At 54.3% G+C, this 20534-nt stretch overlaps 1 protein-coding gene across 2 annotated transcripts in view; it reads right to left on the bottom strand.

The window, feature by feature from the left end:
- STK11 (serine/threonine kinase 11) overlaps positions 1 to 14694 on the bottom strand; it is a 32604-nt gene extending 17910 nt beyond the window's left edge. The window contains exons 1-7 of one of the 2 annotated variants that reach the window (XM_083880048.1): positions 13812 to 14694; positions 13267 to 13682; positions 8131 to 8214; positions 4849 to 4938; positions 3990 to 4122; positions 3382 to 3518; positions 2776 to 2903 (exon numbers count right to left, since the gene is read on the bottom strand). In XM_083880048.1, coding sequence (XP_083736174.1) covers positions 2776 to 2903; positions 3382 to 3518; positions 3990 to 4122; positions 4849 to 4938; positions 8131 to 8214; positions 13267 to 13556 — 862 coding nt within the window. In that variant the 5' untranslated portion in view covers positions 13557 to 13682; positions 13812 to 14694. The remainder of the gene's footprint in view (positions 1 to 2775; positions 2904 to 3381; positions 3519 to 3989; positions 4123 to 4848; positions 4939 to 8130; positions 8215 to 13266; positions 13683 to 13811) is intronic. The other variant, XM_083880049.1, reaches the window with a different exon arrangement.
- Positions 14695 to 20534: the final 5840 nt, after the last annotated feature.

Below are 20534 nucleotides of genomic sequence, written 5' to 3'. Positions count from 1 at the left end.
GCTTTAAGTCCTCTAAACTCTGCTGTTCTGGAAAAGGGGAATGAAGATAAGAACAAGCTCAAGGGGAAGAAAAAGTAAAGATGCACTACAAAAGTAGTCAACAGAAGAACAAAAAAACCTTACAAAGTGTGTTTGTGTTTGCTTCACAGCCCGGCTGTGGGGCCTGTGGTCAGCACAGCCCTGGCAGACAGAGGAAATGAGCACTTTGCTGCACTGAATTCTGCATCACTCAAACCCAGACCAGGCGCTCTCAGCCCTGAGAGGGCTTTTAGATCCTTTCAAAGCAACACAAAGATGAGACAAAACCGCCAGAGCTGAGCTGGGGGTGTCTGTGCTGCTGACACAAACAGCCATTGACAGTATCTGATCCACAGGCAATGGATTCAGCTCCAGCCTGCTGCAGGAGGAGCGGGCACCAACCAGGAAATGCAGATGTTCTGGAGGAAAAGCAGGAACTAAATAAAGCATCCAGGTTTGTCACCATAGCTACGTGGTGCCACCACTGCACAGCTCAGCCCTGGGCCTCAGCAGATGCTGGGGAGCTGCTCAGGCCTCCAAAGCAGGCAGAGCTGGGGCAATCCCACCTCAAAATTAATCCCCCTTGAGGCCACCTGGCTTGCTGACCACTGGAAAATGTGTCTCACACCAAGCAAGGGGAGTATCAGAAGGTTTTGCCAGCTTTTGCGACATAGCAGCTTGTACATAACAAGATGAGGAGTGGGAGATTGTTCTCAGGTGGGAGAGAGGACAGGAAAAGGGATCCTTAGGGCTTCCCACTGCCCTGAAAGAAAGGGGTGTAGCCACCTCCTCCCAGACAAGCTCCTCTCCTTGCCAAACCCACTCAACTCCCACCTCTGTGGTGCACAGGCACAGAAGGGAGGGAGACAGACAAACTGGCAGCAGCAAGGATGCAAGAGGAGACTCAGGCTGTAAGAGATGGACAAGGGGCACCGGATTCAAGGCTCTTCCATGTAAAATCAGGCAGAGGGAAAAGTAGGTAATTCTGGCTCCAGATCTCACGCAGGGGTGGGAAGAGAACAAGGAGGGGAGTTATTGTGCTAATGAAGCACAAGATTTTAAGCTGTCAATATACTCAGCACAGGAAAAGAGAAAACTGCCACGCTCCTTTTCCCTGGGGGAAGCACTAAGTGCAGCTGAGAGGCTGATCACAAACCTCCAAGGAGTTCTGCTCGATGCTTTAGGAAAACTGCTGCTGGACCAACAGGACTGCAGGATTTGCTCCATTTGGGCAACTCCCAGCTCATTAAAAGGCCATGTTTGGAGTCAGCAGTCACAAGCCAGGTGCCACACGGAGCTCAGGCCACTGTTGCCTGGGGCTGACAGGTACAATGCGAGGCACATCAGGCCACGAGCAGCCGCCGTGTCGGGCTCAGTGGAGCAGCCGGATCCCGGCTGTGCCCAGCGCCATTGGAAGCGCTGCCTTATGTAACGCCTTCGGAAAGCTGCTAAAGCTGGCTAATGCTTTTGGAAACACATGGAAATAACTGATTTCATCATTGGCGTGGGGCCAGGGAAGCTAAAACAGCCTCTGAGGGGGGTTGCGGGGGTCTGGCAGCTCCTTGGTGCCGAGGGGCCGGGGGAGCCCCGGCGACGGCAGCGGAAGAACTCGGACTGACAGCACCACCTGCCGCCGGCACGGCCGGCACCGAGCCAGGAGCTGGGGCCCTGCTCCGAGCCTGGAGCTGTGTCCCTGCTCCGAGCCTGGAGCCGTGTCCCTGCACCGAGCCTGGAGCCGTGTCCCTGCACCGAGCCCATTGCCTTGCACCGAGCCAGGAGCTAGGGCCCTGCTCCGAGCCTGGAGCTGTGTCCCTGCACCGAGCCCATCCCCTTGCACTGAGCCTGGAGCCGTGTTCCTGCACCAGGCTCAGAGCTGTGTTCCTGCACTGGGCCCATGTCCCTGCTCCAAGCCTGGAGCTGTGTTCCTGCACTGAGCCCGTCCCCCTGCACCGAGCCTGGAGATGTGTCCCTGCACTGAGCCTGCAGCCATGTCCCTGCACCAGGAGGCCAGAGCCTACAGAGCTGACATGCTGCCAGCAGGGAGACACTCAGTTCCCCCCAGCCCCTCACCAACCCCAGAGAGCACTAGGACCAGGAAAATCAATGTGAAACAAGACCAGGCTGCCTGCTGTGCACAGCACAACTGCTGCCCTCTGACCACTCAGCTTCCACAGGTAGAGACTGTTCAGCAGTAAAACTCAAACTGCTGCAATAAGCAACAGGAACTAAAAAAAAAAAAACAAAAACCTCACAACTTTCTCCCCAGAAAGTGCCATTCCTGGTCCTATCCCAGCCCTGCTGTGAAACTGGCCCCTGTCACTGCTCCAATATCCTGCAGCTCTGAATTTGGGGGGAAGGAGAAAAATGGGACTGAGAAAAGTAAGTCCAGAGCAGAGGTTGATGAGGAGGGATGGCAGACCTTGAGTACTCAGTGTGTGACATTAGGAAAAGCCTGGACACAGCATCCGAGTGCTCTCACTGACCAAATCTGTATCTGCTCTTGTGCGCTTTGTCTTTAGGTGTAAAAGCTTCTCAGAGCACAGGAAACAATGCAAGAACCAACTCCATAGAGTAGTGGCTGTGAGCTGTGCAGGGGGTCGGTGGATCTCAGGAAAACACCAGTGCTGAAGATCTGCCAGAGCCTTGTAAGGCTCTAAGTACAACCTCCCTGAATAACAGGATCCCATGCACTGTGCAAGTTGAGGAGTTGTTGCATCTCTAAATGTTACCCTTTTGGAACCAGCTGGGAAGACTCACCTCTCAATAAGTCTGAGAGTGGAGGACCACAATCCTCTGGAATTGTGTAGTCGCCTTTCCCGATGTTTTCAAATAATTTATAGATATTATCCCCTTCAAAAGGGTACAGACCCGTTGTAATGTTGTATCTGTGAAGGCAGAAGGAGAAGCAGGATGAGAAGCAGCACACACATACTCAGTTCTTTCCTGACTATGTAAGCCAAAAGGAAACCAAAAGAGGAATATTTGGCAGTATGTGCAAAACCTCTTTAAGCTTAGCCTGCCTTCATCACAGCTTTTCATTCACAGGGGTCAAAACCACCAGGACATCTCCCTGACAGTCTGGGACAGCAAAAAAACTTAAAAATAAATACTAGAGATACTTGTGGTTTCTGTTACTGCCCTGGCTGTGCCTCTAGGGGCTGAGCAACAGCTGCAGAGTCACTCATGGAGAGCAAAGATCCTCTTGTGCAAAATTACAATACTTTGGGGAGCATAAACCCACCCACAGGAGTGAGCAGCACCCCCCACCACACAAGAGTGGTGATGGCAGAGCTGAGCTGTCAGGACTGAGCTATCTGAGGGTGTCATTAGTTATGAAGTTCCTGGGAGCTCCTGGGCACTCACAGCGTCACCCCCGCAGACCAGATGTCGACTTTAAAGCCTGAAAAGGTGTCAAGGCCATTGGCAATTTCTGGGGGCTGGAATGCTGGCGACCCTTGGCTCGTCCTGCACGTGTCGTCCTCCGCAAACGGATGCAATGCCTGTGGCAGGAGAGACCAAACAGTGTCAGGCTTCCAAGGAAAACAAACTGTGACTCTTGGAAAAGTTCCACCTGGGAAACAAAAGGGGAAAACTCCTCTACTGAACATCTACAGAGGATGAGATCACGCCACCACAGCAGCCACACGCCACAGTGATGAGTCTTGCACCTCTCCTACCTAAGACAGTCTCCATATAAAAAGAAGGATAAGGTTATGTAGCTCATCCCCCTTTCCCCCCCATTTTAGGCTCATCCAAGATTGACATCTTCCTTCTCTGTGCTTCCTGAGCAGAAGTTTCATGCTGTTACCAAAAGGGAGTGCTTTGCCAATTGCAATAAATATTCAGAGTCATTTAGAGCACTCTGCAAGTGCAACAGAACAAAAGCCTAAATGCACAATAAATCAATGACACCACAGAGGTGACCTCAATCTAGAATGTCCCATTCTGACTTTGCTGTGCTTCTCACATACCTCTGCTACGCCTAAATCGGATATTTTTAGTGTCCCATTGGTTGTTAGCAGGAGGTTCCCCGGTTTTATATCCTTGTGGACAATCCCTTGGCTGTGCAAGTATTCTAAGCCATCTATAAGCTGACAAAAGTACCTGCAGAGAGAGGCAGAGGGGAAAAATCAAACACTTTTAGCCAGTAGAAAGGAGCTTTTTGCTGTGGTCAGAGGCTGTGGGCCATCATCGTAACCCACACACAGCCTGGCAGTTGTAGAGGAAAGTGTTTCATCTCATAGTACCCAGAAATAATATTAATGTGCCTGAATTTCACTTAGGCTGTCTGCAATCTCAGAAATCTCTTAAAATAAAATTATGTAGTTGCCACAGATTTGCTGCTCTGCCCTGATTTGATCCTGACAATGTTTTTGTATCTATTCCCAGAATTCTCGGGTTTCTTTCCTTGAGGAGTAAAAGGGGCTACAGCTTATCCCAGCTAACTGATCCTGTTGGATATGGCCAATCCCTAATCCACCCCAAGACCTCTTAAAGTCTTTTCTGATGCTGAACTGTGGCTTGACCTCCATTTAGGCAGGAGATTCCCTCCTCACACCCCTTGGCAAGGCAAGAGCACAGAGACCAGGGGGGTGTTGGACATCTCAGGAAGTAAAACACAAATAACAGAAAAATCAATAGAAAGATAGTTTTTCTCCCAAAATCTCAGGGCAATCCCTGCTGTCCACTTCAAGAACTTTTCACTTTTTTTGCATGGGTGTAAAATATGAAATTATTGCACAAGGCCAGGTTTGCTTTCAAACACAGCCTGAGCAGAGCAGAACATACTCTCCACTCAAGGGAACAAGTGGGGAGAGGAACAGAACTTACCCGTGAGCCTGAAACACTGGAAATCTCTTTTCTGGGACACTGTCCAGCATTTCCTGCATCCCACACACACAGTACTCCATCACCATATACGTGAGGGCAGAGTTAAGGAAGCTCCAGGGTTAACATTCCTCAGTGTTAAACATTCCTCAGATGGGCAGCAGCCCCATCCCAGAGGGAATGGCTGCACTCCCCAAGTACTGAGGGATGTTCCTGCAGCTCCCACAGGACAGCAAAGCACCTACAGAAAAATCCTTCTGCCAAATGAGCATCTGCAGCTCCGTGACCAGACCTGGAACAGGATGGGAACTCCACAGAAAATAAGCTGGAGATGTCACAGGCATGACAGAGAACAGGGAAATGCCCTGAAATGGGCACAGAAAGTCAGGAACTCCCTGTCAGAAGAGCTGTGCCCATTCCTCCATCTGCACCTGAGATGAAAATGAGCTCCCACCACCTTCCCCAAAGTTGGTTATTCCTCATTCCCTGTCCCAAACCACCCAGCTGTGTGTGCTCTATGGAACAGCTGCTGATTACCCCCAGCTCCACAGGAGTATTCCATCAGCAGGAAAAAGGATCCTTGGAGAGCTGGGAAGCTTTTTGAAACCACACGGATAAAAACAGTTATAACAGAATGCCAAGAGCTGGTGGCACTTTGCAGCATTTGTTCCCTTGCAGCATATTCCAGTTTTTATCTCTGTATGCTTTAATGTTAGGGCCAAAAAATGGGAACCTGACTGCTTGATGTTGTAATTGCCTGTTTCCTCCTCTCCTTGGGCTTTTGGAGGCAAAGTCTGGCTTGGAGGGGCCTGGGAGAATAGATCCTGGGACACTGGGGAGTGTCCTGACAGAGCAGAGGCTGTCAGGGCTCCTCTGCAATCCCAAGCATGGTCAGTTATTCCTTCAGGCAGGTGCCTTCTTAACCTAAGTCCAAAATAAGTTACTTTTGCCCCAAGAAGCCACCTGAGGTAGAAGAGGCAGAAGGGAGATCTGGGCTGAAGACTCTGCTGCCCCTTTCCAGCAGGTTCCATTTAGCAGCTCCAAACACTGAAAACTCATTAAATTGCTGCTCCATTCCCCATGAGCTGCACTTCAGAGACCCTAAAATACTCTAAATATACCCTAAACAAGATTTTATGATGGGCATGAAGACACTAAACCAATCACACTAAATCAACAAATGCAAGAACAGAAGAAAGAGCTCCCAAAATTCATTCCTACCCTTTCATACTCTGGAAAAAAAAAACCAAACTGTGAACTACTTCTATCAGAGTGATGTGGAAGATATCAACTCTCCCATTGTCAGGAGAATAACAGTGATGGTGGATAATCCAGACCAGCTCCTGGAGAGCAAAGAGGCTCAAGGACAGCCTGATGGGGTGTCATTAACAGCCAGGCTGCTCCTCACCCCTCCCTGGTCACTGATCCACTGCAGGTTGATCACCCAGATTAGAGAACAGACTTCCAGGCTGGAGCAGATCTATTACAGGTGCCCCAAGCTCTCAGTTCTCCTCCTCAAGGGGTTCTGCTCCCACATTCAGCTGTACACACTGGTAACAGGATCTCTGGGATGCTGCTCATGGAACTGGGTTCATTTTCTGCCTGGATGAGCTCTCCATTCACCATCAGCCCTGCACTCCCAGCCACAGCAGGCCAGCAAACAGCCCTTAAATACTAAAAGTCGTTGATATTTTTAATCCAGTTATCACAGCTTTCCCTTTCCCACAGAAAATCACTGAAGGTTTTTATTAGCTGAGTTGCTCAAAGACTGTCTTAACCTGAATGGAGCCTACAAAAAGATGGAGAGGGATTTTTGTACAAGAGCATGCAGTGACAGCACAAGGGGAAATTGCTTCACACTGAGAGGGGGGTTAGATGGGAGATTAGGAAAAAAATCCTCCCTGTGAGGGTGGAGAGGCCCTGGCAGAGGTTTCCCTGAGAAGCTGTGGCTGCCCCTGGATCTCTGGAAATGTCCAAGGCCAGGCTGGATGGGGCTTGGAGCAAAATGGAATAGTGGAAGGTGTCCCTGCCTGTGGCAGGGGGCAGAATGGGAAGAGCTTTCATGTCCTTTTAACCCAAGCCATTCTGTGACTCTATGACAAACATCTCAAGCCTGCAGTGCACTTCCAACAGTAACAGAACACTCAGGTGGGAACAGAATCTTTCCTTCCACAGCTCCAATTTCCAATCCCACAATGCTTGGTCTAGAAATTAGGATTTTTCTTTTTTTAAATTCAACAACCCCAACTCTGCTTCCTGCAAGGAACCAACAGCTCTGTGCATGACTAAGGGCCCTGCCCCCAGGGCAGCCTCAGGGAAACAGTCCTTCTGCTGGATCCATTCCCAAACCTGTTCCCCATGTGGCTGCTCAAGGTCTGCTCTGTCACAGCCCAGGACATGCAGCACAGGCAGTGCCAGCCAGGAGCTGGGGAAGGGTTTGAACAAAACCATGGATGAATTCCTGCTCCCAGTTCCAGTGAAAACAAATTCCCCCAGTTATTGCCAGAATCAGCACAGGGAGAAACAAACTTTGTGAGAGTGTAGGAGCAGATAAAGATAAAAATAACGAAGTCAATCTGTCCTTGCAAGAGAAAAGCACTGAAAATCAACTTTGGACCAGCACTGTTCAGAAAGTCCAGCAAGGAGCATCCTTGGAGAGATCCCATTTCTCAGTGATGTTTTGGGTTGTCATCACCTGGTACCAACACACGATGTCTCTCTCGGGCTCCTTTTCCCTCACGCTGCCTCCCCCCTTCTACCTAATTAAACAGGATCTCTCTTTCAGTAATTGACTTGCAGTCCCCTTGCTCTGTAGAGGCCACAGCACAAGCAGAAGTTGTCACACTGCTTTATCCTAATGATCTGGTGGCAGAGTGTTTGATCTAATTAACGCACACAATTAAATTACTCCTTTTCTGGAGTACTGTAGTAAGAAGACGGTAGTTAGAAAACACTGTCAAAAATAAAAACATCCATTTATAACACATGCTACAAGGGATCAGCTCCAGGAACTTCCAAACTGGTTCCAGGCAAAGTGCTGTCAGTGTGGCAAAGTCACACAAAATCCAGCAAAGTGATGATAAAATTGCCTTGATCAGTGCCTGTGTGAATTTGTGTTTGTGTGGAAAGTCTGCCAGGCGGGCAGGATGGTTAATAGCAGTGAAAGCAATCTAGCTGCAAAAATTTAAGCTTAAGAAACATCCAAAAGGGCCTTCCCAAAAGCAGAATTACAGCAGGGAACAGTGGGAGTTCAAACCTGATCAACAGCCCTGTGCAAAAGGATATATTTTCTGCTTCTCCTCGTTGTACAACACATCTACCAGCTGGATGACGTTTTTGTGCCGTAATCGTCGCAGGAGCTGGATTTCCCTGCAGGAAGAGACAAGGAAAAAGTTGTTTAAAAAGCTTATTCTCAACTCCATTTCACCCAAACTTAACTTGAATGAATGGCTCAGAGACCTGAACTGAATCCTGTGTTTGTGGGGAATAAATAAGGTAAAACAGTGAGGAGCTATCATCCCTTGGCTCAGAGAACAGCCCCTTGAGTGTCACCTCCTGTCAGCTGTTCTGATCTTTGTCTCCAGGGATTTTGTACCTGCCCCAAACCACAGTTTAGTCTCTTTTGCATTAAACTCATCCTGCAAAATCCCACTGGATGCCAGCTGTGGGGAAACAGGCAGAGCAGGACAGTCAGGTCAGGGTGGTTCTGTTGGTGCCTGGCAGTGCAGGTCCTGCTTTTCACTTTGTTCTGCTGCTGCTCCATCCTGGGCTGCGCTGAGCTCCCAAATTCTACTTCCCAGCTCCCTTTCAGAGCAATGTGGTGAGTGCTTTAAGCAGTGTGGTCACACTTCATCAGCTCAGCCTCTGGGAAGCAGCATTACAAGGAATTCTGAGCACAGCTTTGGAAGTGAGAACCCCTGCCCAAAGACAGCTCAGAGCCCCTCATGGGCACAATTAGCAGCTCCAGTAATGAGCTGAGGCCAGCACAAAGGCCAAGCAACAACCAGGAGCTGCTCCTTGGAAAGGTTTCTCAATGCAGGAGTGCAAGGAGAACCCCTACTGATCTTTTAAGGATGCCTGAGCAGTATGAATTATTTCACTACCAAAGTTAAGGCCAGAGATTCCTTTCTCAGCTCTGGATTTACAAGAAGCCACCAAGAGCTGAGCAGAGACCCAGGATACCACAGCAAAGCTCCCAAGTGTTCTGTGGACACGGCAGACAAGTCTAATTATAGGAATGACCAAAGGGCTGAAGTGGATTAAATTAGCACAGGAACTGCAGCCAGTGTCAGAGTGGGGCTGAGGAGATCCTGCAGCATGGAGAGAGAGGGCTGAGGGCTCCAACCAGGGCTGCCAGGGGGGAGCAAACACACTCAAACACAACTGCTTTAAGGCTCAAATGTTGGGAATATATTTAAAATCCTGATCCCAACAGTTCATTCCCTGTAATACAGCTCGGAAGCACAAACACTAATTCCTCCCACCTTGAACGGACTAATAAATATCTCATATTTCTGTAACAACTTCCCCCCCCCCCCAGGAGGACTTTGCGAACCAATCCAAAATGCCAGGGCAGTGCCCCCACCCCTGGGGCAGAGGCCAAGCCGCCCTTTTCCCAGAGGAAAGATTACTTCTATTTTTAGTCCCTCTTTTGCTCTGGAATGCCTGAGGAGCAGGGACAGCCAGCCCAGTCACCTCCCATCCCATTTCACTTTGCAAACCCTTCGAGCAGCAGAACACAGGTCTCATCTCTTTGGAACAGGCCTTAATTTGAATTTTTTCTTCCAAAACTAACAACAAAACCCCACCACAGCCCACTGCAAGTGTGTGACCAGATAGACTGCCAGAGGGCAAGGTCTTCTTCCAAGTACAACCCCCTTGGAGAGACCAGGAGGGAAAAGACCTTCTAACTCGAGCTCTGTCAGATCCATTAAGCTCATCCTTGTAGATTAAGACTTATCCCCTGCAAGGTACCTGCCCTTGCAAATAACAGGGGGTGTTATTGCTCAGAACTGTAAATAGCAAAGCTGTCCCCTTGTTCCATGTGCCACACCATTTTGGAAGATGCCAAAGGCAGCCTGGAAAGCAGACTCTCCTTCCTGGACATCTCCACTGAGAGATCCAGTGTTCTTCCGGCAGCTTGTTCCCAGCCATTTCTGCCTTAACAAAACCCAGCAACACAGCCAAAAGATTAATTCCCTTCCTTTGGTTCACAAGGTTCTTCCCACAACATCCTGAAAGCTTAGGAAGTGCAGCACCTGCTCCAAGACTGTGTGAGCCCAAGGGCTGAAGTGCCAGGAAGATCTTGGTGTCGTTTTTTCTCTTTCCTAGTCCCAAGGGTCCATCCACATCCTCCTCCTGCAGGGATGTCTGGCATTCTGAGCTCTATATCCATCACAACCTGTGCTCTCCCATGGAGTACAGGTCCCAGCATTTCACCTCTCAACCCAAGCAATCATCCAGCTCAGCAGAGGAAGTCTTTGAGCCACGCAGCTCCATGGGGAACATGTGTCTGGGGAGATGGGATCAACCCATTCCCACCTGGGCTCACACCTCCAGGACTTCCAGCAAGTCCTTCCCCAGCAGAGCTGCCCCTGTTTGGAGGTTCCAGCCTGGGACTTGCAGACCCCAGGAACAAACTGTCACAGCACAGGCCCATAACCCAAGTTAACCCTCCGAGGAATTCCAAGGAGCACAAATTCCAACCTGAGCAATTGCCGAGGTGGTAAGTACAGCACAGGGCACTTGGGATCCCACAGAGGCCCAAACACTTAATTAACGTGTCAGGCTATTAGCACACGGCATTATTAAACCTCTGCTGCTGCAGCCACAGGCTGACAGGTTTTCCTGCCTCTTTTTTGGCAATCCCACTAAACTCCTTATTTTTTTTGCAGGGATGAGATCCAGCAATGTCTGCCTGACTGAGCCACCTCCACCTGCTCTAAAGAGAAATGAAGAGTCTCCCAATAGATTTAAGGAAACTGTGTCTTAAAAGTTTAAGCTCTCAATATCCTCTCCAGGACTCAGAGAGCCCTTCAGGGCTCATTTTCCTGAGGCAGAAATGGAGTATTTTGGGGTAGAGAAAAATAATTGGATTAGACGTAAGTCCCAAACACAATTTAGCTGTAATTTCTGGGTCTCCAGAACACCAAGAGACAGGGCTGGGATGAGGCTGTGGCCTGGGATATCAGCAAGGAGTGACCCAAGGATGGCATTTACATCCTATTTCCAGCCCAACATCTCCAGGTGCCCAAGGCCCAGCTTAGACCTGTATGATCCTTCACAGGTCATTACCGCACTCTCATTACTCCCTCTGTGTTCCTGCTTGTGGAATTACCCAAGGACCACAGTCTAGGAACTGTTTTCCAGGGAATTCTTTGGATGACAAGCTATCAGCACAGCTGGGAGGGGGCAGAGGCAGGAGCCCACCACAGTAACTCAATCACCTCTGCCCAACAACCCAGGCCTCAGATGCAGCTTTTCCCTGTGTGGTAGGAAACACTGAGAACCACTTCAATAACCAGATTCCAAGACAGAAAGCAGGACCTCACGGTGTGATCCAACCCACAAACTGCTTTCCTGCTGTTCTGTGCACAGGAGCAGTTTTTGGGCACAAACTCCTCCAAGCTGCTCCAACACAGCTGCCCAGAGTAGGGTTCTAGTGCAGCCTGGCCATGTTGACATTAAAACACTGTGTCAGTGTCCTGCCCAGCACTACATGGAGACCCCACAGTACTTTGTTCCTCCCACATTGACCACTCAGACACCTGGGTTTGGTCACGTATCTCCACACCCAGAGCAGACACAGCTTTCACTCCCTCTCACAGCAGTGCTGAAGGGTTCTGATAAGCTCAGAGTACTGGGAGACCACAAAATATAACAGTTTGCCTGAAAATTCCCCACTGAAGCAGCAGATAAAGCACATGGATAGGTGGGCAGAGGGAAAAGGATGAGGGAACAGAAATAGGAACGTGAACTAAAGTAAACCCCTGGGTACAAGGCAAGACCTAAAATCTGCCTCAGTGTTTTGGAGCAGGTGGGACTGAGCCAGGAAACGTCCACAGAAAACCCCTTTTAATAACTTTCTTAAATGACCCATCTGATACTCACAGCCCCACTCTGGGCATGAATAAAACTTGCACGGAGTTCACCTCAGGACACAGGAGCATTCCCATGGCTCTGAGAGCAGACAACTCTCCTGATGTGGGCAAGCTCTTTTTACCTAATTTACATTAAAAGCTTCCCTAAGGAGGAAACTATCTCCACATTCCCCAGTGGCAGCTCTGGATGTGCCCATGGAGGGACCCAGGGACGGGGCACTCAGCCTCCACCAGAAAAACAAGAAACATTTTATTACACATTAACCAAGTTTGCTGGATCCTGAACCAGAGCCAGGAAGGGAGAGACGGGGAGGTCCCAGCCTTGGGATGTGACTATCCCACAGCCAAGGCTGTCAAGAAAGGTTGGAAGGCAAAGTGAGAGAGTTCCCTGACAGCAGCGCTGGGACAGGATGTGAAATATCTCACAGCTAAACTGGGAAATCAAACTGAGGGACAGACACAGGACTCTGCAGGTCAGGGCTCACCCGCAGCAGAACACAAGAGTCTCCTCGACCTCTCGGAGCTCTCCCTCCCAGCCTAGATAAACCCTCATGGGTTGTTTGGGCTGCAGAGGCTCCTGCACGGCTGATAAGCAGCTCCTGGCAGGGCTGGGACACAGCTGCTGTGAGGTCCAGGGAAAGGAAAGTTCCCACACCAGCCCCACGGATCCAGCCCCACATCCGGCTTCTCTTCCATGAGGGCTTTGTGCCCTGAGTAACCAGGTGTGTCAGGCACAGAGAGCTGACAACCCTTGGCCCCATTTTACAGCCACAGAAATCAGCTGGGGAGAGCCTTGAGTTACCTCCCAAGGATCTTAGAAATGAAGCCAAGGAAAAAACCCCAAACTTCCTGGGCCCATGGGGTGCCCCATAGATTGGATCCTGTTCCAGGCACCTTGCACATGGGTGGGAGAAGGAATTGCCACTACAGAGAGCTCCAGGGCCTTTGGAACACAGTGGGGCAGGTACAGGAATAACCCCGACTGTGAGGACACCAGGTGTGTTTGTGTCCCCTCACCTTTCCCAGCCAGCAGCACCTGGGCAAGAGTGAGACCTTACAGAGGAATTGCTTTAAGAAACACTATTTTACCCATTAAATGGCACCAAAGTGGTGTATTCCAGACTGTCCCAGCCCTTGGAAACCTGTGCCCAGCCTCACCCAGAGCACTGGCTGCTGTTCAGAGGAAAGAGATTCCTAAATACCTGTGGATTAGGAACCACTTCCACAGCAGAGCCACGCTGTCAGCTAAAACAACACAAGAGCCCAGCTGCTAAACAAGGACCAAGCTCACCCCCTTCAGCTCCCAGAACTCTTTACTCACTTTTTCACATTGGCCTCCCCGTTGGGGATCCGGCGCAGCTTCTTCTTCTTCAGGATCTTCACAGCTCTCCTGCACAGGGTCTCAGAGTCCAGCATCTCCTTGACTTTGCCGTAGGAGCCCTCTCCCAGCAGGTCTCCCATGAGGTACTTGCCGATGAGCTTGGCCCGTTTGCGCCGGGGCTGGTAAATGACCTCGGTGGAGTCGATGCGGTGGATGAAGGTGTCCATGCCCACCGACATCAGCTCGCTCTCTGCAAACATTCCCAGCTGCTGGGGCTCCGGCAGATCCATCCTGGATTAAGTTCCTTAACCTGTTTTTTTGTTGTTGTTGTTGTTGTTTTTGTTTTTTTGTTTTTTTTTCCTTAAGCGCTCAGGGCTTTAATCCTGTTTGTTAGTTTCCAACACTCCCTTTTACTCCTTCTTGGAAAAAAAATATCCAGAAGATTGTACAAACATGAATAATAATAATTAAAAAAAAAAACCAAACAAAAAAAGAAAAAGAAAAAGAAGGGTGGGGAAAAAAAAAAAGAAATAAGAAAACCAAACCTAAGAGCTGCTTCCAGGTCAGTTGGATGCCAAAAGATCCCGGCCTGGCTCCAGAATGTCTTTGAAAAAGAACATAAATCTGTGACGGGACACACTCAGTTTGGGGACTCACTTTGCTTCCAACCCGGTCCCGCTGCCGGGGGCTCTTCCCAGTCAACTGGCCTTGACTGGGCCCAGTTTGATCCTGCAGAGTTAGGTCATCTCCGGGCCGTCAGGCCACCCCGCGGAACCAGAGCAGCTCCCAGTCCCTCTCGTGACTTTCCATCCCTAGGAGCTCATGATTCCGGCCGGGGTGGGAAGGGGTGTCCCCGCCGCCCTCCCGGGAGCACGGGCCGAGCGGGGGGTTCAGCCGTTGGGGAGCTGGAAACAAGTTTCCTTGAAGGAGTTTTCTGAAACAATTCTCGCGTCTTCGCTTTCGCCTACAAAAGTTTGAGGCCTTCGGTGCCTACCGAGAGCTCCCGGGGGCATCCTTCATCCACCGGGATTCCGCCTGGCACATGATGTGTCACCGCCTCTGCTCCGGGTGTCAGCGGTGCAGGACGACACAACCCACCCACCGCGGCCCCGCCGACCCCGGGAGGTCAGGGGGACCCTCTGCCCGGTGCCCCAAAGCCCGGGTGCTCCCGGGGATCGGGGAGACCCTCTGCCCGGTGCGCGGCCCCTCACGGAGCGGGGTCAGGGATGCCCGCCTGGCCCGCACCTCCCACAGGTGTCACCGGGGCAGGGAGGACACAGCGGCGGGGCAGGGAGGGGTGACAGGGGTCAGGACACTTTTAGTGCGACAAAATCGGCGCCGGAGCCGGGACGGGACGGGACGGGGGGATTCGGTGACCTCCGGGCCCTTCCCGGCACGGGCCGGGACCTTCCCCTCAGGCAGCTCCGGCCGCTCCCGCCGGCCCGAACGGTGAACTGGGGGAGGGGGGCGGGCGGCCGAGTCCCCCCTCCCCGCCGCCGGGCGGGGGAGCCGGGCCGGGCCCCGGCGCCGCGCTCCGCCCCGCCGAGCCGCCGCCTCCCGCGTCCCCCCAAGTTGAGGGGCCGCCCCTCAGCCGCTGCCCCCCGGCGCTCTCCCGGCCCCGGTCCCGTTCCGTGTCCCGGTCGCGCCGCCCCGTTACCGCCCGCCCCGCCGCGCGCGCGCCGCCGCCGCCGCTGCCGCCATCTTGTCCCCGCCCGCCCCCGCCGTTCCGTCCCCCCCCCGCCCCGCGCCTCGCGCCGCCTCGGCGCGCTCCCCCATTGGCCTCGCGGCCGGCCCCGTCCCCGAGCGCTCGAGCGCTGATTGGCTGCGACCGCACCACGTCGGGTTTCGGTTGGTTCGTTACGAGCAACCCGCCCACCTACTCCAGCCGGCGGCGGGGCTATATGATAGGCTACATGAGCTGTCCGTCATCTCTGGAGGAGGGGCTTGTGGCGAAAGTCAGATGTGTTAGGCTCTGGGAAATGCCCGTCGCCATTGAAGGCAGGGCTGGCAGCGGATACGGGTTCCCATAGGGCTCGAGAGCTGTCAGTCACTGCTCGGAGGAGGGGCGGTGGGAGGTGTGGAGCGAAGGGCAAAGGGCACGCGGGTGTCATGGAGACGGGGCCCGGCCCAGCGCCGGCCCTGCCCCTCCGCCCTCGCGGTCCGCCCTGCAGCCGCTTCGGGCTTGGGGTGAACCCGCTCCTTCCCAGACCCGCGCGGCTCCTCTCGGCTCCGGCTGCGCCTCATCCCATCCTGCCCAGCGTGGCTGTGTAAGTGCAGCCAAGCAGCTGCGAGGGCATCCCCAGAATAACGGAGGCATCCCCAAAATAACAGGGCTGCCCCCAAATAACGGAGGCATCCCCAGAATAACGGTGTCCGGCTCCGGGTCCCGGCCAGATCCGGCACGGCTCGAGGGAACCGACTCCTCCCGGCGCCGCCTCCCCCTCACGGCCCCGCTTCTCCTGCGGGGACCCTCCGCTGGCTCAGGAGGGTTGGGCTGCTCTGCTCTCCCCGCAGTGGCCTTACAAGGCTCTCCTCCCGGTTTCACCGGGCCCCCTGCCCAGCCCGGAGAGTTGCGGTACGACAGCTCCAGCCTGTGCGGTGCCTGGGAACACCGGGAACCGGTGACAGAACGTCGGGTTTGTGCAGGGCCGGCTCAGAGGAGCCACGATGCCCCTGCAGCCGCCTCCAGCCCCGCTATGCCGGAGGGTCAAACCGTTTGGCAAAGGGGATGGAGCCGGACTCGTCTGGGGTTGCATCGTGGAGCACCAGCTCAGAGAGCTGAGCAGTTATTTTGAGGCAGGGCAGGACAAATCCATAAATTCTTCCTTTCCACGAGAGCCGCTGGCACTGCACGGATCCCAAAGCACAGGTGGGAGAGCCCTGAGCCCGTTTTTGGGGGCCTGAGCAAGGTCAGAGCCCCCTGTGTCCCCAAGGGTCAGAGCACAGCGACAGACACGCTCCAGGGCTGGTTTGATCAAGGAATTTGAGCCTTTGAAGGGTCGGGAGTGTGAAAAACAGAAGGAGGTTTCAAGGGCTCCTAAGAGGGGGTGCAGAGGAGGGGGCTGCCCTGCTGAGCCCTCCACTCCCGCTGGCACCGCCTCTCCCTCCTCCCTCAACGCCTTCTGTCACGACAGCACTTGGCCCCGGGTGATTTAGTTCAGTCTTGGCACCGAGTCCAAAGTGCTGAAACCCATCCCCCAAATTCTGGTAAGTGCTGTGCATCCCCTTCCCGAGGTGTTCCCAGCAGTGGGAGGGCAGGATCGGTGGGAGAAGCTCTGCACTCTGCTCCCTGCCCATCCCACTGCCTGTTCCTTCTTCCTCTTCCAGCAGGGTGGCAGAACAATCCCTCCTGAAAGGCAAAATCCCACTCGACCATCCAGGAATGGGCCACTGGAGTGGGGCAAGCCAGGGGCTCACACAGGGTGTCCCCATGAACACCCAAACACCCCAGCGCTGTCTCCCATGGGGGCTGTGTGTGCATCAGGCAAAGCCAGAGGCTCTTGGGCTTTCCCAAATATTTGCACCAACACTGTCCCCTCCAGTGGGGAGGTCACAAGCCGGGGGAACCAGCTCATGACACATGGGGCACTGCAGGAGCACAGCCCCCGCTGTCCTCTCACCCTCCACAGCCCCACAACCTGGCCAAGGGGTGCACAGAAGGGTCTGTCTGGATACAGGATGGTTTTGTGGGACCCTGGTACCTCAGCACGGCTCCCGTCCCTGCTCCCTGCACAGCCCAGCCCTGCCAGGACCCTGCATGGGGCAGGGTCTGCCCCTGGCTGCCTCTTCCCGCAGCTCCAGGGGCACGGGGCCAGCTGGCGGCAGGGCTCTGCACCTCTCACCCCACGGAAAGTCAGGGGATTTCCAGGCTCTGGGAAAAAAACAGGAACTGGCAGCAGGCGACAGCAGCCGGGCGCACCCTGATGTGGAGCTGCTCCGCTGTGGGGCCTATGGGATGAGGGCCCCAAAACTCCCATCTTTGTCCCCATTTCCTGAGATTGGGTGTCTCACAGGGACCAGCTGCCTGGGAAGGGCTGGTCCTGGAGGAGCCAGGCTGTTTTCCAGGGGCATTGCTCCTGTACAGGGGCAAACAGAGCAGGACACAACTCAGCCATGTCCCCATGCCTCCCACCATGCAGGCACAGGACAGCCCCAGTGCTCCCAGCTCAGCATCACTTCTGCTTCACCCTGTCTTGGGGTTTCCTGTCTGAATTGGGATCCGGGCTGGGATGGGAGGAGATCCTGGTAAGGGAAATCTGGGTTTGGTGATTCTGGGAGGAGGCTGGTTCAGTGCTGGATGGATCCCTGTGTGTTCTCCCGTTTTATTTACTTATTTGTATTTGTGTAACACCAAATAAAGAGCTGGAGGGGATTTAAAGGAAGAATCCCTGTAAGAAGGATATGTTGGAAAGTATGACAGGATTGCCTTGATTAATTACTGTGCGCAAAGGAATGAAGCCTGGGAGTGGCAGGATTAGCAGGGGGAGAAAGGGACTGAACCCCACACGGTTGTTACAGATCTTCCTAGTTCCCCTTTTGCCTCTGGCATGAACCCAGTATTCCCAAGGACCCTTGGTTCCCATCTGCCAGCACTTCCCTTATTGGGGATAAGTCAGTTCCCTGTGGCTGCTGCTGTGCTGGTGTAAAACCAGACGCATCTGGGAGCCTTTTGTGAGACCCCTCAGGATTTTGTTCCTATCCTGGGACTGCAAAGGTGGCATGAATCCAATGCAAGCAATGGGAAATTAAAAATATTAAAAGGCCAGTATAGGGAAAATGAGTGAAGAGCCCAGAGTGGCCAGAGATCATTCTCCAGCCCTGCCATTCATTTAATTCCTACAGCAGGGCTCTTGGCATGGCAATAGGCAGAATCCTTGGAAGCTGCTCAGGGTTTGAGTGTTTCCAGCTCTCCTGTGTCTTCTGTGGCTTGAGCTGCTGCCCTGGTCCTGCAGGGAGGAAAAGTGAGGAATTTCCTTTCCTTTCGAGAGGAAAAGGACTGGACAGACTCCACTCGGGCTGCGGGCAGGTGCTGACAGTGTGTGCAGCCAAGGCTGCTCCATGAGTTTGGTTTGCCTCCCATTTCCATCTCGGGATGGAGGGAGTGAGGGAGTGAGGGAGTGAGGGAGTGAGGGAGTGATGGATGGATGGATGGATGGATGGATGGATGGATGGATGGATGGACGGACGGACGGAGGGATGGATGGATGGATGGATGGATGGATGGATGGATGGATGGACGGACGGACGGACGGATGGATGGATGGAGTGAGGGATGGATGGATGGATGGATGGATGGATGGATGGATGGATGGATGGATGGACGGACGGACGGAGGGATGGATGGATGGATGTGGGACACAAGGCGAACACTCCCCGGGCCGGGTGTGGGCCAGAACCCGCCGCTCCGGGGGCAGCGCCCGCTCCTGAACGGAGGCGAGGGGCCGGGCGGGGGAGAGGCGGCCCCGGAGGCTCCCTCTACCTCAGGGGTTCCTTCGGCCCCGAGCCTTTGCCGGTCTCCGGAGCCGCGGGCCTCGCTGCCCGTTCATCACCCGGGGCCGCCCTGAACTGAGACCGGGTTCCGCGCCCTGCCTCTCCTGCTTCCCGGGCCCGGTTCTCCCGTTCCCCTGCTGCCCCGGCGCCCGGTTCTCCCGCTGCCCCGGGCCGGTTCTCTCGTTCCCCCGCTGCCCACTGTCCCCCGGGCCCGGTTCTCCCGTTCTCCTGCTGCCCACTGTCCCCCGGGCCGGTTCTCCCGCTGCCCGCTCTCCCCCGGGCCGGTTCTCTCGTTCCCCCGCTGCCCGCTCTCCCCCGGGCCGGTTCTCCCGGTCCCCGCGCCCACTCCCGGTTCTGTCCCGCTGCCGCCGCCCCTTTCCCCGGAAGCCCCGTGCGCTCCAAACATGGCGGACCCGGAAGCGCGGCCGGGCGGCGGCGGCCGGGCGGGAGCCTGAGCCCCGGAGCCCCCGGGCCCCCTCGGCAGCGCCCGCGACCCCCGGACACAGGTAAGGGCCGCCCGCTCGCTCTCCTCGGGACCCGCGGGTTCCTCCTCCCCGCCCCGATTGCTCCGTGCGCGGGGGCCGTGGGCCCGCTCGGCCGGGCTGAGGGGTTCGGTGGGGACGGGACTGTCCCGGGAACGGCCGGTCGGTGCCGTGGGGAGCCCGGGGGCTGGGCGGCTCGGGCCGGGCCGGGAGCAGCCTGTGCAGACGGCAGAGCCGGCCCCGCTTCCCCCGCGCTTTACCCGCCCGTGTGCCCCACGCGTGTCCGCCCCGCGTGGGGAGCGGGCCCGGGGGCCCGGCGGGCTCCGCTCGGGGCTGGGCCCGCACCGGCACCGGCACCGCGTGTCTGCACCGGAGACAGCCGGAGACACTGCTGTGACCGCGATCCCGGCAGAGCCAGAGCCCTGCAGCCCTGTCCGAGCCGGGTCCCGACAGGGAATTGCCCCGGCACAGCCCGGGGTGGCCACAGCCAGAGAACACTCCTGTTTCTGACTCCCTCTGCAGCTGCTTCTCCACCGAGCGCTGTGAAATCTGAACAGCGATCACAGAACCACGGAAGGGTTTGGGTTGGAAGGATCTCAAAGCTCATTCAGTTTCATCCCTTGCCATGGGCAGGGACACCTTCCACTATTCCAGGTTTCTCCAAGCCCCGTACAGACTGGCCTTGGACACTTCCAGGGATCCAGGGGCAGCCACAGCTTCTCTGGGCACCCTGTGCCAAAGCCTCACCATCCTTACAGGGATTTTCTAATATCTGATCCAGATTTCCTCTCTGTCAGTGCAGAGCAATGAATCCATCATGCACTGAGCTCCTGCTGTGGTGCAGCCCATACTGGCCCCATTCAGAGCAATATGGAACCGGTGCTGTCAGACCCTTAAATGGGCTGGCACCACCTTATCAAATACTAGTGCCGGGTCTAAAACTTCTCAGAGTAACTGTAAATTCCAATGTAAGACTGTGGCTCCCCCTTAGCAGGCTCAATTTACAGTGAAAATGAGATGGGGCTGGGCAGGGCAAGTCCTGCAGTTTCAGCACTGGCATCCCAAAACTGGGATCCAAACCCCCAGAGGGTTTTCTGATCCCTGCACCAGCCCTGGGGTGAGTCTGGAGGGCAGGAGGGTGTTGGCTGTGGTCGGCTGTGCCTCTTTGGGGCTGTTCCTGCTGCACATCATCCTCGTGTCATTGGAGCATTGAGCTTGTCCTGAACCATGCAGGAATGGCTGAACCAAGAGCAGCTGGTGGTGGGAGTGTTTAAGTGGAAAGTGATGTGCTAATAC

Source organism: Zosterops lateralis (assembly GCF_965231275.1).
Source record: "Zosterops lateralis genome assembly, chromosome: 29".
NCBI classification, from domain to species: Eukaryota; Metazoa; Chordata; class Aves; order Passeriformes; family Zosteropidae; genus Zosterops; species Zosterops lateralis.
This window is presented reverse-complemented; position numbering and strand designations above follow the sequence as displayed.